Source organism: Nannospalax galili, unplaced genomic scaffold, assembly GCF_000622305.1.
Source record: "Nannospalax galili isolate Female #2095 unplaced genomic scaffold, S.galili_v1.0 scaffold1830, whole genome shotgun sequence".
In the NCBI taxonomy this organism is placed as follows: domain Eukaryota; kingdom Metazoa; phylum Chordata; class Mammalia; order Rodentia; family Spalacidae; genus Nannospalax; species Nannospalax galili.
The window spans coordinates 1,186,914-1,199,137 of NW_008328092.1; the positions used below are offsets into that span (position 1 = coordinate 1,186,914).

The 12,224-nt window shown below is 39.4% G+C and overlaps 1 protein-coding gene across 3 annotated transcripts in view; it reads left to right on the forward strand.

Annotated features, from left to right (window-relative positions):
* The first annotated feature begins 1,322 nt into the window (after positions 1 to 1,322).
* Positions 1,323 to 12,224, forward strand: part of Fbxl21p — a 16,780-nt gene continuing 5,878 nt past the window's right edge. Inside the window, exons 1-5 of one of the 3 annotated variants that reach the window (XM_029570564.1) lie at positions 1,323 to 1,421; positions 2,480 to 2,579; positions 4,604 to 4,970; positions 5,523 to 5,645; positions 11,605 to 11,776. In XM_029570564.1, coding sequence (XP_029426424.1) covers positions 2,518 to 2,579; positions 4,604 to 4,970; positions 5,523 to 5,645; positions 11,605 to 11,776 — 724 coding nt within the window. In that variant the 5' untranslated portion in view covers positions 1,323 to 1,421; positions 2,480 to 2,517. Of the gene's footprint in view, positions 1,422 to 1,675; positions 1,784 to 2,479; positions 2,580 to 3,411; positions 3,543 to 4,603; positions 4,971 to 5,522; positions 5,646 to 11,604; positions 11,777 to 12,224 lie in introns of those variants that run through there. The other 2 variants (XM_029570592.1, XM_029570632.1) reach the window with 2 other exon arrangements.

Genomic DNA, 12,224 nt, shown 5'->3' on the forward strand with positions numbered 1-12,224 from the left:
ACCACGTGCACGCAATGTCCTTGGAGGCCAGAAGAGGGTGGCAGATCTCTTGGAACTGGAGTTATGGACAGTTCGCTTCCATATGAATGCTAGGAACTGATCCTGGTTCCTGCAAAAGAGCAGCCATTGCTCTTAACCGCTGAGCCGTCTCTCCAGCTCCTGGCAGTCTTTTTAAAAAGATGTAAGTGTACACATATCATACAGCTATTCCAGTCTTGTATAGTATTTACCTCAGAGTAAAGAAAGCATGTATGTCCACGCAGTGGTATAAACAGTTATATTTATAGCAGCTTTACTTACAATAACCAAGCCCCAAACCACCAACATGTTTATCACTGGTTGAATGTATAAATAACCTGTGGCATACAAAACAATAAAAATAAGTGACCATGATACATGCAAATCACTGATGAATCTCAAAATAATTGTGCTTACTACAAAAAGTCAGAAAAAGTAGACAGTGTATAGTTCAATTTACATATTAAGAAGTGCAAACTAATGTACAGTGTCAGAAAGCAGATGGGGAGGAGCTGAAGGAGGAACTACAAAGGGACCTAGGGAAATCTGAGGGAGACTCAGATTGACCATGTGTGGATTACCTTGGCTCCTGTGATGATTTCAAAATCCTCAAAACTTACGGCACGTGTAAATTATACATCAATAAAACTTCATTACCAAATATATATATATAAGGGACTGTGCTAGTGTGGAACCATGTTCTGATGTAGATGTAGAAAGCAAAAGCAGAGGCTCCGGAACTTTGGGTATGGTTTAATTCCGTCCTTTGAAAAAGGAAAGAAGTTTTTCGGCGCTTTAAAATCCTTATCTCTCATTGTGCACTTGTTTGCGTACAGGCAGGTTGGCAGCTCACATGTGAACTTCTGCAGTAGTGATCCTAACATGCAGCTCAGGACTTGAGCTGCTCTCACCTACGCTTCTTACCCAGGTTCCAAGTATCTGTGTGCTATAGTAGGATGCTCTCCTTGGGCTAAAGCCTGGAAGCTGAAACTGTCAGTTCTGGGCTCTGGAGAGGACACCTGGCTAGCGGTCATATTTAACTGAAGACTCCCTAAGTATCCCACTCGCCATTTTAAGCCTTGCAGGGAGGGAGGTGAAAGCGCATCGATCGCCTAGGGGCACGGCGGGGCCTCAGGGGGCGGGGCTATCTGGAGCGGAACTTCCGAGGGGGCGGGGCGTGGGCCGAAAGAGATGCATCCCGGCCATTAGCACAGAGCCTGGGGGCGGAACAGGTCGTCGGGGGCGTGGCCACACGGGGCGTGTCGGGGGCGTGGCCAGGCCTGTGAGGCGGCGCAGGGCGGGTGTCCCTGGCGTTGCCTCCGCTGCCGCCGGGTTCCCAGGTGTAGACTGCAGGACCGCATCGCTGGCTTCCGGCCGCCCCAGGCTGCACACTGTGTTCGGAGGTAAGGTTTGCCGGGTAGCCTTGGGACAGGGCGGGCCGGACGGCCGGAGCCCTCGGCGTCGGTGCCCCCAGCAGCGGTGCGCCCTCCCTTTGGCCCTGAGCGCTCTGGGGAAGCTCGGCCCGCTGAACCCCGGCTCGCTTGAGGCCCGGCCTCGGGTGGGTCGGCGGAGGCGGGTCTGGAAAGGGGCGGGCTCTTCTGTCAAGCCAGGCTTCGCGGGTTTGAATATCCAGCTGCTGAGTTGTAGACGAGACTGCGAAGTCCTGTAGTTCTTAGTGTAAGAGTTTCTGTTTGCCTCAGAGAAATGTCGGAGACCGAGACTGCCCCTCCTCTGAGCGGGCCCAAAGAACTGACAAGCAGTTAAGGTATGGCGGGTTTTGTCTTTGGCAAGTGCGCCTTTTGGGGAAAATTTCCCCCCAACATGGAATTGATTAGTAAGACCTGATTGTTTTCTTCTAGGAAAGTGTTGCAAGGTGTTTTACTATTTGCATTAGTTGTTAGATTCTTTGGTATCCCCAGTACCAAAGTGGGGACTCTGCCCCATTTCAGAAGGTTCTCCTGAAGCTGGGATCTTCACTTCTCTCTGAGTCAGGAAGCAGAGGTCAGAGAGAGAGAGTGAAGCGGCCTGTCTGGGTGCCCAGCCCCCTTAGGGACTCTAAGAGATGGTCCAGTTCCGGTTCTGTGCAACCTTGCAACCTTGCATCTCAGAAGATGTTTGCAACACAAGTATATTTTGCAAACTTCAGTCTTCAGATATGTGTTTAAAAATGAACATACCTATTCTAAAATAAAGTTTCCTGTTTCGTTGAATGTATTCTACTGAGGCTTGAACTGGCAACGAAAGATTTATTTTTATTTTCCAGTGTAATTCCTAGCGAGTCTGCTAATGTTTCCACTAATCAGGCTAGTTTTTTATATGGACAACAGTTAGTTTTTGAATTATCAGTTTCTGAACTTTGTATCCCTTAATGGATACGATGACTTATAAATAACCTAAGCATAAAAATTATTGGTTGTTTTCTCATACGTCCTAATGAAGATGTTTTGTGATGTTTTCCAAGATTGGAACTGAAGTCAGGTGGCTGACTGTGAGGACCCCATGGCAGCAGGTGCTTCGTTGCATTGGTTCAGAGTCAGCTGCAACTTGGAAACTTTCTTTAGGTAAGAAAGGCTTGGAAAAGAAATGATCAACTTCTTTACCTTAGAAAGAAATGATCAGGGATTTAGAAAGTGGTTTCAAATATTTAAGGTAGAATCTTTATGTCAAATTTTCCAAGTACTAAAGATCAGTTTGTCTTATGTTCTAAAGTATAGTGATGTGCATAGCTGTAAAGTTGCATATGAAGTTTATGATCGGGAGGGGGAGTTTGATGCTCAGTCTCAATGTATGCAAGGAGAAAGAGAATTGAGGTGTTAATTTAACTAAATTATTGGTATTAATATAATGTTCTTTATGGTGATTCTGCTATGGCACTTTAATAAGCTTTATAAATTTAACAACTCATGTTAAATCAGGTTTAATATATAGCAGTACCCTGTGTAGGGAACTATAAGGCAGTTATATAAGCTGGCATTGGGATAAAGTATTTTTCTTCACTGCTTTTCTGGTAAAGCTTTATATTAGGGATAGCTTTTCTTATAATAATTTAGTGAAATTTTACTGTTTCGTAGGCTGCTAAGTGAATGTTATAGGAAAGTGTTGATGAATGTGTTCTGCCCCTGAGTTTAGAATACAGCTTCTGCTCCTTCACTGTGTTGCTGTAGGGAACTTGCTATGGAGAACAGATCAGTAACATAGGCTGTCAGTTGCTGATAGCAGTTTCATGGAGTCTACATTGTACTGCTGGACAGGTTCTAAGTTATGCATGTAACTGTTCAGTCAAACTAAGATGCAGAGAGTAGCTTTCTCTGGTGCTTGAGATACAGCTTTACAACTGATTTTGTTTCCATTACAGTTTTCCAAGTCCTAAGATGACTTTTTTATTTTGTTCAGCGATTTTATAGGTCAGCCCTGCTTCTGGGATCCAACTCTATGTAGTAGTTAAGAAATGTTTCGCATCACACAGACTGAATCACAGGACAGACACATTTATGTTGTAAATAAATATTTCAGTAGATTTGAAGGTATGTTCAATTATGATACTGAATCCATATATACATTCCTAATATAGAAGGGTAATCATTAATTAGTGTTAAGTTCAGAATCATTCCTATCATTATTATGCCTTTCAAATAATTGTATATTTAAAATACTCTGGATTCTTATATAAAATATATACAAATGAATATGTGTGTGTATATTATATATATGGATATGTCTAGACATCAGAGTGTTGGAACTTTATTGTATCCTGTGCAAGCTAATATCTAGACAGTCATCATTTCTTTTTGGAGGGAATACTCATTCCTGTGCTAGTTATTAGTGATGGGAGAAAAGAAGATGTATTGCTGTGTAACAGCTCTGTCCCTGCTAGATCCACGTTTCCTAGAACACTTCTGTCCCAGCTGTCACCTGAAATTTGTTGTAGATCATTTGCCTTTTTGTTAGGATTGCAATTTGACTTATAGTTCAGAAAAGTAACATTGGCCAGTTTAATATGGCAACACAGACAGCACAGAATGTACTCTAATTCACACAGCAAATTTATGCATACTACTGTGATCACACCTTACAAACAAGAAAACGGGTTTAGAGTGATTCAGTCTGACCATGTCCCATGATTAGTAAGTAGCATGGCTGTGACTTACCCAGACCAATGCTTTTAATTAAGCGGTACTATCTCCCAGGAGTTTAGTAAAATGCACTGTGATGCCTCCTCCTCAAGATATAGTACTTGACCACAGGAAAACAAAAATTGGGGCATATGCCCCTTCCTTGACGTTTGCTCCTGCAGGCCACCCCAGCGTCTTTCCCACACACGTCTCAGTCTGTTTCTTTCCTTGCATCTCTACTTCAGTCATATCATCTATCATTAGTGTAGCCATCCGATCACAGTTTTGAGAATGGGTTTGCACGTACTCTATCCTCAGCACAAAGCAGCACTTACTAATGCATGAAAGTGGAAGATTACTAGTAAAATTGTATTCATTGAATATTTCCCATTTTCTAATATTCTGAACAAATAAAGTACAGGTATTTGACAGTAATACAAAAAAGATCAAACAACGTTTTCTAATGTTTACAGAATGAAGAGGAATAATTTCTCTGCTGTGAATAAAATTGTCCAATCTTCACCAGTAGTGAAACAGCCCAAACGTGGGTTCTGCTCTTCTCTCAACCAGACTCACATGTGCAATGTTCTTCTAGACTGGGGGAGTTTGCCTCACCATGTGATACTACACATTTTTCAGTATCTTCCTTTAATAGATCGAGCCCGAGCATCTTCTGTGTGTAGGAGATGGAATGAAGTGTTTCATATACCTGACCTCTGGAGGAAGTTTGAGTTTGAGCTGAACCACTCAGCAACCTCATATTTTAAATCCACTCATCCTGATCTCATTCAGCAGATCATTAAGAAACATGCTGCACATCTTCAGTATGTCAGTTTTAAGGTAAGAAAAGGGATCTTGAGTAGAAAAAAAACCCATGTTTCGTTAAGAAATTTTTTGTATATTTAGATCCTTGAGATACTGATAAATATTGCAGAATTTTTAATCCCAGATTGTTTTCTGATTTTTTTCTAGTTATGGCATAGATTTATATATAGAGCTTGAACTTTAGTTGAATAACTTAAACTTCAGTTTTCTTCATTTGGATGTTACTAAAATCCAAGTAATTGTAAAGATTTGAAAATATAAAATGCTGAAAAATGACTTCATCATATCTCTGTTTCTCCCTTTATAATCTCAGACAATTAACATAAAGAAAAACCATTTATATTAATTAAAGGGATTAACAAACTTTGTATTTGAATTCCATTAAGTAATTATATTTCCAGGCTAGGCATGGTGGCACATGCCTTTAACCCCAGCACTTGGGAGGCAGAAGCAGGCAGATCTCTGTGAGCTCGAGGCCAGCCTGGTCTACACAAAATGAGTTCTAGGCCAGCTGGGGCTATTGGGAGACCCTGTCTCAAAATGAGACACAAACAATTGTCTTCATAGGTTGATAGTAGCGCTGAGTCGGCAGAGGCTGCCTGTGACATACTTTCTCAGCTGGTAAATTGTTCTATCCAGACCTTGGGACTGATTTCAACAGCAAAACCAAGTTTTATGAACATGCCAAAGGTAAGGATATTGGTTTTTTTGTGTGTGTGACATATGGTAAAACTCTTTAATGTTTATGTGGGCGTTGGTGAATGTGCAGGTGCATATATATGCGTATGCATGTGGAGGTCAGAGGAAAACCTCAGATGTCATCCTCAGAAACACCTCCTGTAAGACAGGGTCTCTTCATTGGCTTAGAGCTCACCAGTCAGGCTAGACTGAGAGGTCGGTGAGCCCCATGATCTCCCTGGCCCTACCCCCTCAGCTCCTGACTACAAACGCAGGCCACAATGCCCACCAGTTTTTACATGGGATTTAGAGATCAAACCCAGGTCCTCATGCTGTGAAGGCCAGCACTTTACTGACTGCACTATCTCCCCAACCCTGAAATTCTTAAATATTGCTGAATTGAGCTACACATTTTTTTTTGTAAAAACAGGCCATATCCCACTTGTACTCATTATATTATTTGCAGTAATTTTCTCCTGACTAACTCCTGTGGTATTTTTGTTGAAGTATTTTGTGCATGTTATTTTTAGAGCTATTTTTATAATTTTAGGAACTTTTTCATTAATATAAACTTACACGTTAAGCTTACTATTTTCAAGTGCCAGTTTATGTAGTTCCTTTGAATGTAGAACAGGTAGAGGTAGTAGTGGGTGTTTTTCTGTGATTCTCCAGCTTCTTATTTGGAGGTAGGATAGTATAATGTTTAACTAGATAAACCTATGCTAGTTAGAATCATGTTTCAATTCCTATAGCAAATACTCCAAAACATCAGTGTCTTAAAAAGCTTGAAGAAGTTTATTTCTCTTAAAGAAATCCACAGGTGAGGGAGTTCATAGGTGGTACAGTTTCGGACCTGCGCTCTCCCCAGCCACTCCCCTCTCCTCAGTGTGTTTTAGTCATTTTCATTTTCTGACAGCTTTCCTTGATCCTGCCCTCTTCTGGGCAGCTGGATAGAAGGAATGGGGAAGAATGATACTCTTCCATTTTAGAGTTTTCTTATAAGTACCTGTAACACTTCCATTTACATAGCTGGGACCTGAGGTTTTAGGGAGGCCAGAAAATCTTTCAGCTTGATGGTAGTGTGCATAGCTGGACTGGACTACCAAAGAGGAAATGATGAATAGTTGCTGGGAGACACCAGGCAGCATCTGTCACAGAACTGTTTTCTCTACACTCAGGTCTCACCTGAGTATTATCAGCTCCTCAGAGACACTTCAAACCACAGTTATTCTTGGCTGTCCTGCCCTATCTTAGTTTCTTTTCATATTGCTGTGATAAAGTACTCTGACAAGATAAAAGTAAGGGGGAAGGGCTTTTTTTCTGGCTCACAGTTCTAGGGTGGGGAAGTTCAAGTTGGGGAAGTCAAGATGGCAGGAGTTTGAAGCAGCTGGTTATAGCACATCCACAGTCAGGAATCATACTGCTGGTCAGTTCCCTTTCTCCAGTTAAAGAGTCCAGAATCCCAGCCAAGGAAAGGGGCCACTGACAGTGGGTGGGTCTTCTCACCTCAGCATAATGAAGGTAATCCTGGGCCAGCAAGATGGCTCAGTGGGTAAAGTTGCTTGCTATCAAGTCTGACTAGAATTCAATTCCCAGAGCCCATATGTTGACAGGAGAGAGCCAGTTCCTGCAAGTTGTCCTTTCACCTCCACACATGAGCCATGGCATGTGTACATACATATACACACACATATACATACTCTCTCATGAGTAAAGAGGTGCATCTCCCAGGTGATTCTAGATTCTGTCAAGTTGACAGCACTAGCCATCATACCTGCAATATTTTATCTTCTTACATCATTTGTTTGTACTTAAAAAAGCCATCTTACTTACTAATTTTGCCTGTTTATTGTCTTCTCACACCAAAACTAATTTATTAAAGGAAAAGATTCTGTCCATTTTGATTACCACCATAAACCCAGATTAAAATAGTTATTTGGTTTGTCAAAGGCACTTCATGACAGTTGATGAATGTGGCTCTTAGAAACCCCCTACAGTGGAGGACAGAAGGATAATAGCATCTTCTCTCCTACAAACTGGGTCATGATTCTCTTAGCAAGGCTTTCTGATATCCTGTTATCTTTCAAAAAGATATGCTGAAAAAATTGGGTCATTTGGGGATTTAGAGTAATATAAGTAATCAGATGAAAACTTACCACTACTACATAGGTACTTCCTTGTTTATGAACTGCAGGATCAGATTAGCCTGAAACACTTCTTAGATCTAAAAGCTAAGGCTAATGTTGTCCATCCGCCTCCAGGGCTAAAATTTGGATTCGTTAATGCAGTTACAGAGCAGGTACCAGGAATTAGCCTGCTCTGTTTCAGACGATGCCCCCGCTTCAAAGTCGTCAAAATTGATTTTGTAAAAAGAAAAAGGATCTTGCCTGGATTTGGTTTCTAGACTTTCTGTCCTTTCCAGAAAATATAGTAAATCTGAAAACTTGTACCTAGTTTGAGACCAAATTATTAATAAGCTTTATTTTGTAAGTCTTCAAAGCATGTAAAGATTTGGGATTTACCTTGTTTAGATTTGCTTGAAAAAGAAAATAATTGATGATTGTGACATCTATTCATTCCTTTAACAAATGTTTATTGACTGCTATGTGTCAGATACTATTTTAGGTCTGAAAATATGGAAGTGAATGAAACAGACAAAAAAATCATCTTCTCCTAGAAAGAGGTTGGAAGAGCCTGAAGAATAAATATTCTAGGCTTTAAGGGTTATATGATTCTGCCTCAAATACTCAACTCCACTGTTGTAGTAGAGAGGCCAACACAGGCAGTGCATAAAGGAAAGGACACGGCTGTGTGCCATGCAAGCTTTGGTGGTGGGCATTGAAATCTGAGTTGCATGTAATTTTCATGCCATACAATATTACACTTTGTCGTTTTATAACCCTTTAAAAATGTAAAGGACAGCTGGGGCTATAGGAAGACCCTGTCTCAAAACGACCAAAAATTTTTTTATTTTTAACTCATGAAACATACAGAAACAGACTATGGGTTGGGCTTGGCTGGTAGTCCATGATTTGCTAATCTCTGTTCTAGGAAATAAATAACATTATACACTTTTAAAATTGAATGTCAAAGCCAGGCATGATGACACACTCCCTTAATCCCAGTACTCAGGAGGCAGAAGCAGGTAGATCTCTGTGAGATCTAGGCCAACCTAGTCTACATAGCTCCAGGCCAGCTGGGATCTCAGGGAGATCCTGTCTCACACATCCAAAAAAATGAACATCAAACTCTTAAGGCTGAAAATAGCAAAGCATCTTTTATGAGATACTTGAAATGTCTCCCTTCTTATTCCCTTTATCACTTGTACTAGCATAAAGCTATGCTTTGTTACAGAGCTAACTTCTATACATTAAGAGGCTCGTATACCATAACCAAGTTAGTTTCATCTCAGGGATACAAGGTTGTTTCAACATACACATATCAATAAGTATAGTACAATATATAAATAGATCTAAGAACACAAATCACATGATTATCTCAATAGATACAGAAAAGGACTTTGACAAAGTTCATTATTGTTTTATGATCAAATCTCCAAGGAAAATTTGGAATACAAGAAATATATTTCAACATAATAATTACTGTATATGGCAGATTTTTAGCATGTATTATGTTAAATGGGGAAAAACAGAAAATGTTTCCCCTAAAATAAGACAAGGATACCTTCTCTAACTGTTCTTATTCAAGATTGTGCTTGAAGTCTTAGCTAGAGCAATAAAACAAGAGAAAGAAATAAAAGGGATATAATAGGAAAAGAGGAATTCAAAGAATTCATCTTGTAGACATGATCTTGTGCTTACATGATCCTAAAGGTCCCAGAAAACTCTTTATGTTCTTCAGCAAAATTGTAATATACAAAAATCAGCATAGAAATATCAGTAGCCTTTTATATGTAAGAATGAAATTGCTAAGAAAGAAATCAAGAAAAAAAATCCCATTTATAATAGCTCCCCACCAAACAAACATAAAACCCAAACCAACCAAACAAAAATCTTAGGAATAAACCTAACCAAGGAGCAAGGACATGAAAGACTCTGTAATGAAAACTTTAAGACACTAAAGAAAGAAATTGAAGGTACTAGAAGATGGAAAGACCTCCTGTCTTCATGGATTGGCAGAATTAATGCTGTAAAAAAATGATTATGTTAGCCAAAGTGATTACAGATTCAGCACAGTCTCTTTCAAAACTACAATGACATACTTCACAGAAATAGAGAACAAACCTAAAATTCATAAAGGAGCACAAAATACCCTGAATTCCCAGAGCTATCCTAAGCAGAAAGAGCAATGCTATACGTATCATAAAACCTGACCTCAAGCCATACTGTAGTGTCATAGTAACAAAAGCTACGTGGTGCTGTCACAGAACCAGACATGTAAATCAATGGAAGAGGATGCAGGACCTAAAAGTAAGTTCAAGTAGCTGCAGCCACCTAACTTCCTTCAAGAGTCAATAGCATACATTGGGGAAAAGACAGCCCCTTCAACAAATGACGTTGGGAAAACTGGATATCCACTGTAGAAGAATGAAGCTAAATTCACCTTTCATCCATCTACAAAAATCAACTCAAAAGGAATCAAAATCCTTAGTATAAGATCTGAAACTTTGAAACTGCTAGAGGAAAAACAAAGGGAAACCATTTCAAGATGTAGGCATAGGCAAGGACTTTCTGAAAAGGACTTCTGTGGTACAGAAGATAATCCCAAGAATTCAAATCTCAAATTACATGAAATTAAAAAGTTTCTGAATGGCAAAGGAAACAACAATCAAAGCGAAGATAGAGCCCACACAATAGTAGAAAAACTTTTCCAATTCATCGCATTATCAGACAGGATCAATATGTAGAGTCTATTAAAAAAAACTGAACGCCACAAAACAAAATTATCCAGTCAAAAAATGGACAGATGAATTGAGCAGACAGTTATAAAAAGAAGGAATGTAAATGGCTAATAAATATTTTAAAAGTGTTCAACATCCTTAGCCATAAGGGAAATTCAAATAAGAACTACATTGGGATTCCATTTCATCCCAGTCAGAATGACTGTCATAAAGACAATAACAAGAGGGTGAGGGTGAGGACAAGGAGGAATTTTCTGCACTTCTAGGGGAATGTAAACTCATGCAGTAACTATCGAAATCAGTATGTAGGTTCCTCAAAGAACTAAAAACACAACTACTATACATGATCCAGCTGTTTCTACGTTACCTGAAATAGAGTCTAAGTCCTCATACACAGAGATACAGGCATATCAGTGTGTATTGATTGACTGTAGCTAAGAAATAGAACCAGCCTAGATATCCATCCACAGATGAATGGATAAAACACGATACACAGTGGAATTTTTTTCAGCCTTGAAGAAAAATGAAATCATGAAATTTACAGGACAATGAGTGGAAGTAGAGATCATTGGAGATCATTATCTTAATTAGACTAGGCCAGACTCAGAAAAACAGAGTGCATGTTTTCCTCTCATATCTAGAATACAGGTTGTATGTGTGTGTGTGTGTGTGTTTGTAGGTGTGTAGGTGTGTGCGTGTGTAGGTGTGTAGATCATGAAAGTAGAAAGGAGCAGAAAGGGGACCATGAGAGGAGAGGAAAAGACGTTTAAGGGGGCGAGGAGAATACCGGAATACCCATGACAACAGAGCAGGGTAGTACTTGTGAGGAAGAAGGATCAGCACGAGAAGAGGAGGAAGGATATGGGACGGCAGACAGAAGGGAGATGAAGAATAACAGTAAAATGACGTACAGTGCACAATGAAACCCATACTTTGTATGCTAACTTAAAAATTCATAAAAATGGCTTCTACTAGCTAGTGATACTATGAAAAATGTAGTGTATTCATTGCTTTAGTGTATTTTTAGCATATAACATAAATCATTTAATGAACTATGATTGAAACTGATTTTTAAATATTTTCATAATTTTTTTCTTATTGCCTTGGAAGTCTCATTTTGTGTCAGCACTTACAGTTGTGTTTGTCAACTCAAAGTCATTATCATCAATTAAAATTGAGGACACGCCAGTGGATGATCCTTCATTGAAGATTCTTGTGGCCAACAATGGTGATACTCTGCGACTGCTAAAAATGAGTAGCTGTCCTCATGTTTCATCTGATGGTAGGTTATATTTCTCAAAAACTTGATGGATGATTGTAACAATGGATTATTAACTGAGAAATGAATGTCTTTGAAACATCATTAATTGTATTAAAATCTTAAAATTGTTTTTATTTATTTGTTTTTATTTTATGTGTCTGAGTATGTAAGTATGTAAGTGTACCTATATGTGCAGTGTTCCAAGAGGTGAGAAGAGGGTGTCAGATCCCCCAGAACTGGAATTACAGATGACAACTGCTATGTGGGTTCTGGGAACTGAACCTGGGTCCTCTGCAAAAGTGGCTAGTGCTCTTAACCACAGAGCCATCTCTACAGTCCCTCCAAAGAAATCTTAATCTTCAAATTAAATATTGTTCAAATTGCTTCTGCTAAGAATGTTTTTTTCCTTTCTGGGTGTGTGTTAAATATTTTTAACATATTTTGACAATTTCATAAATGGATATATATA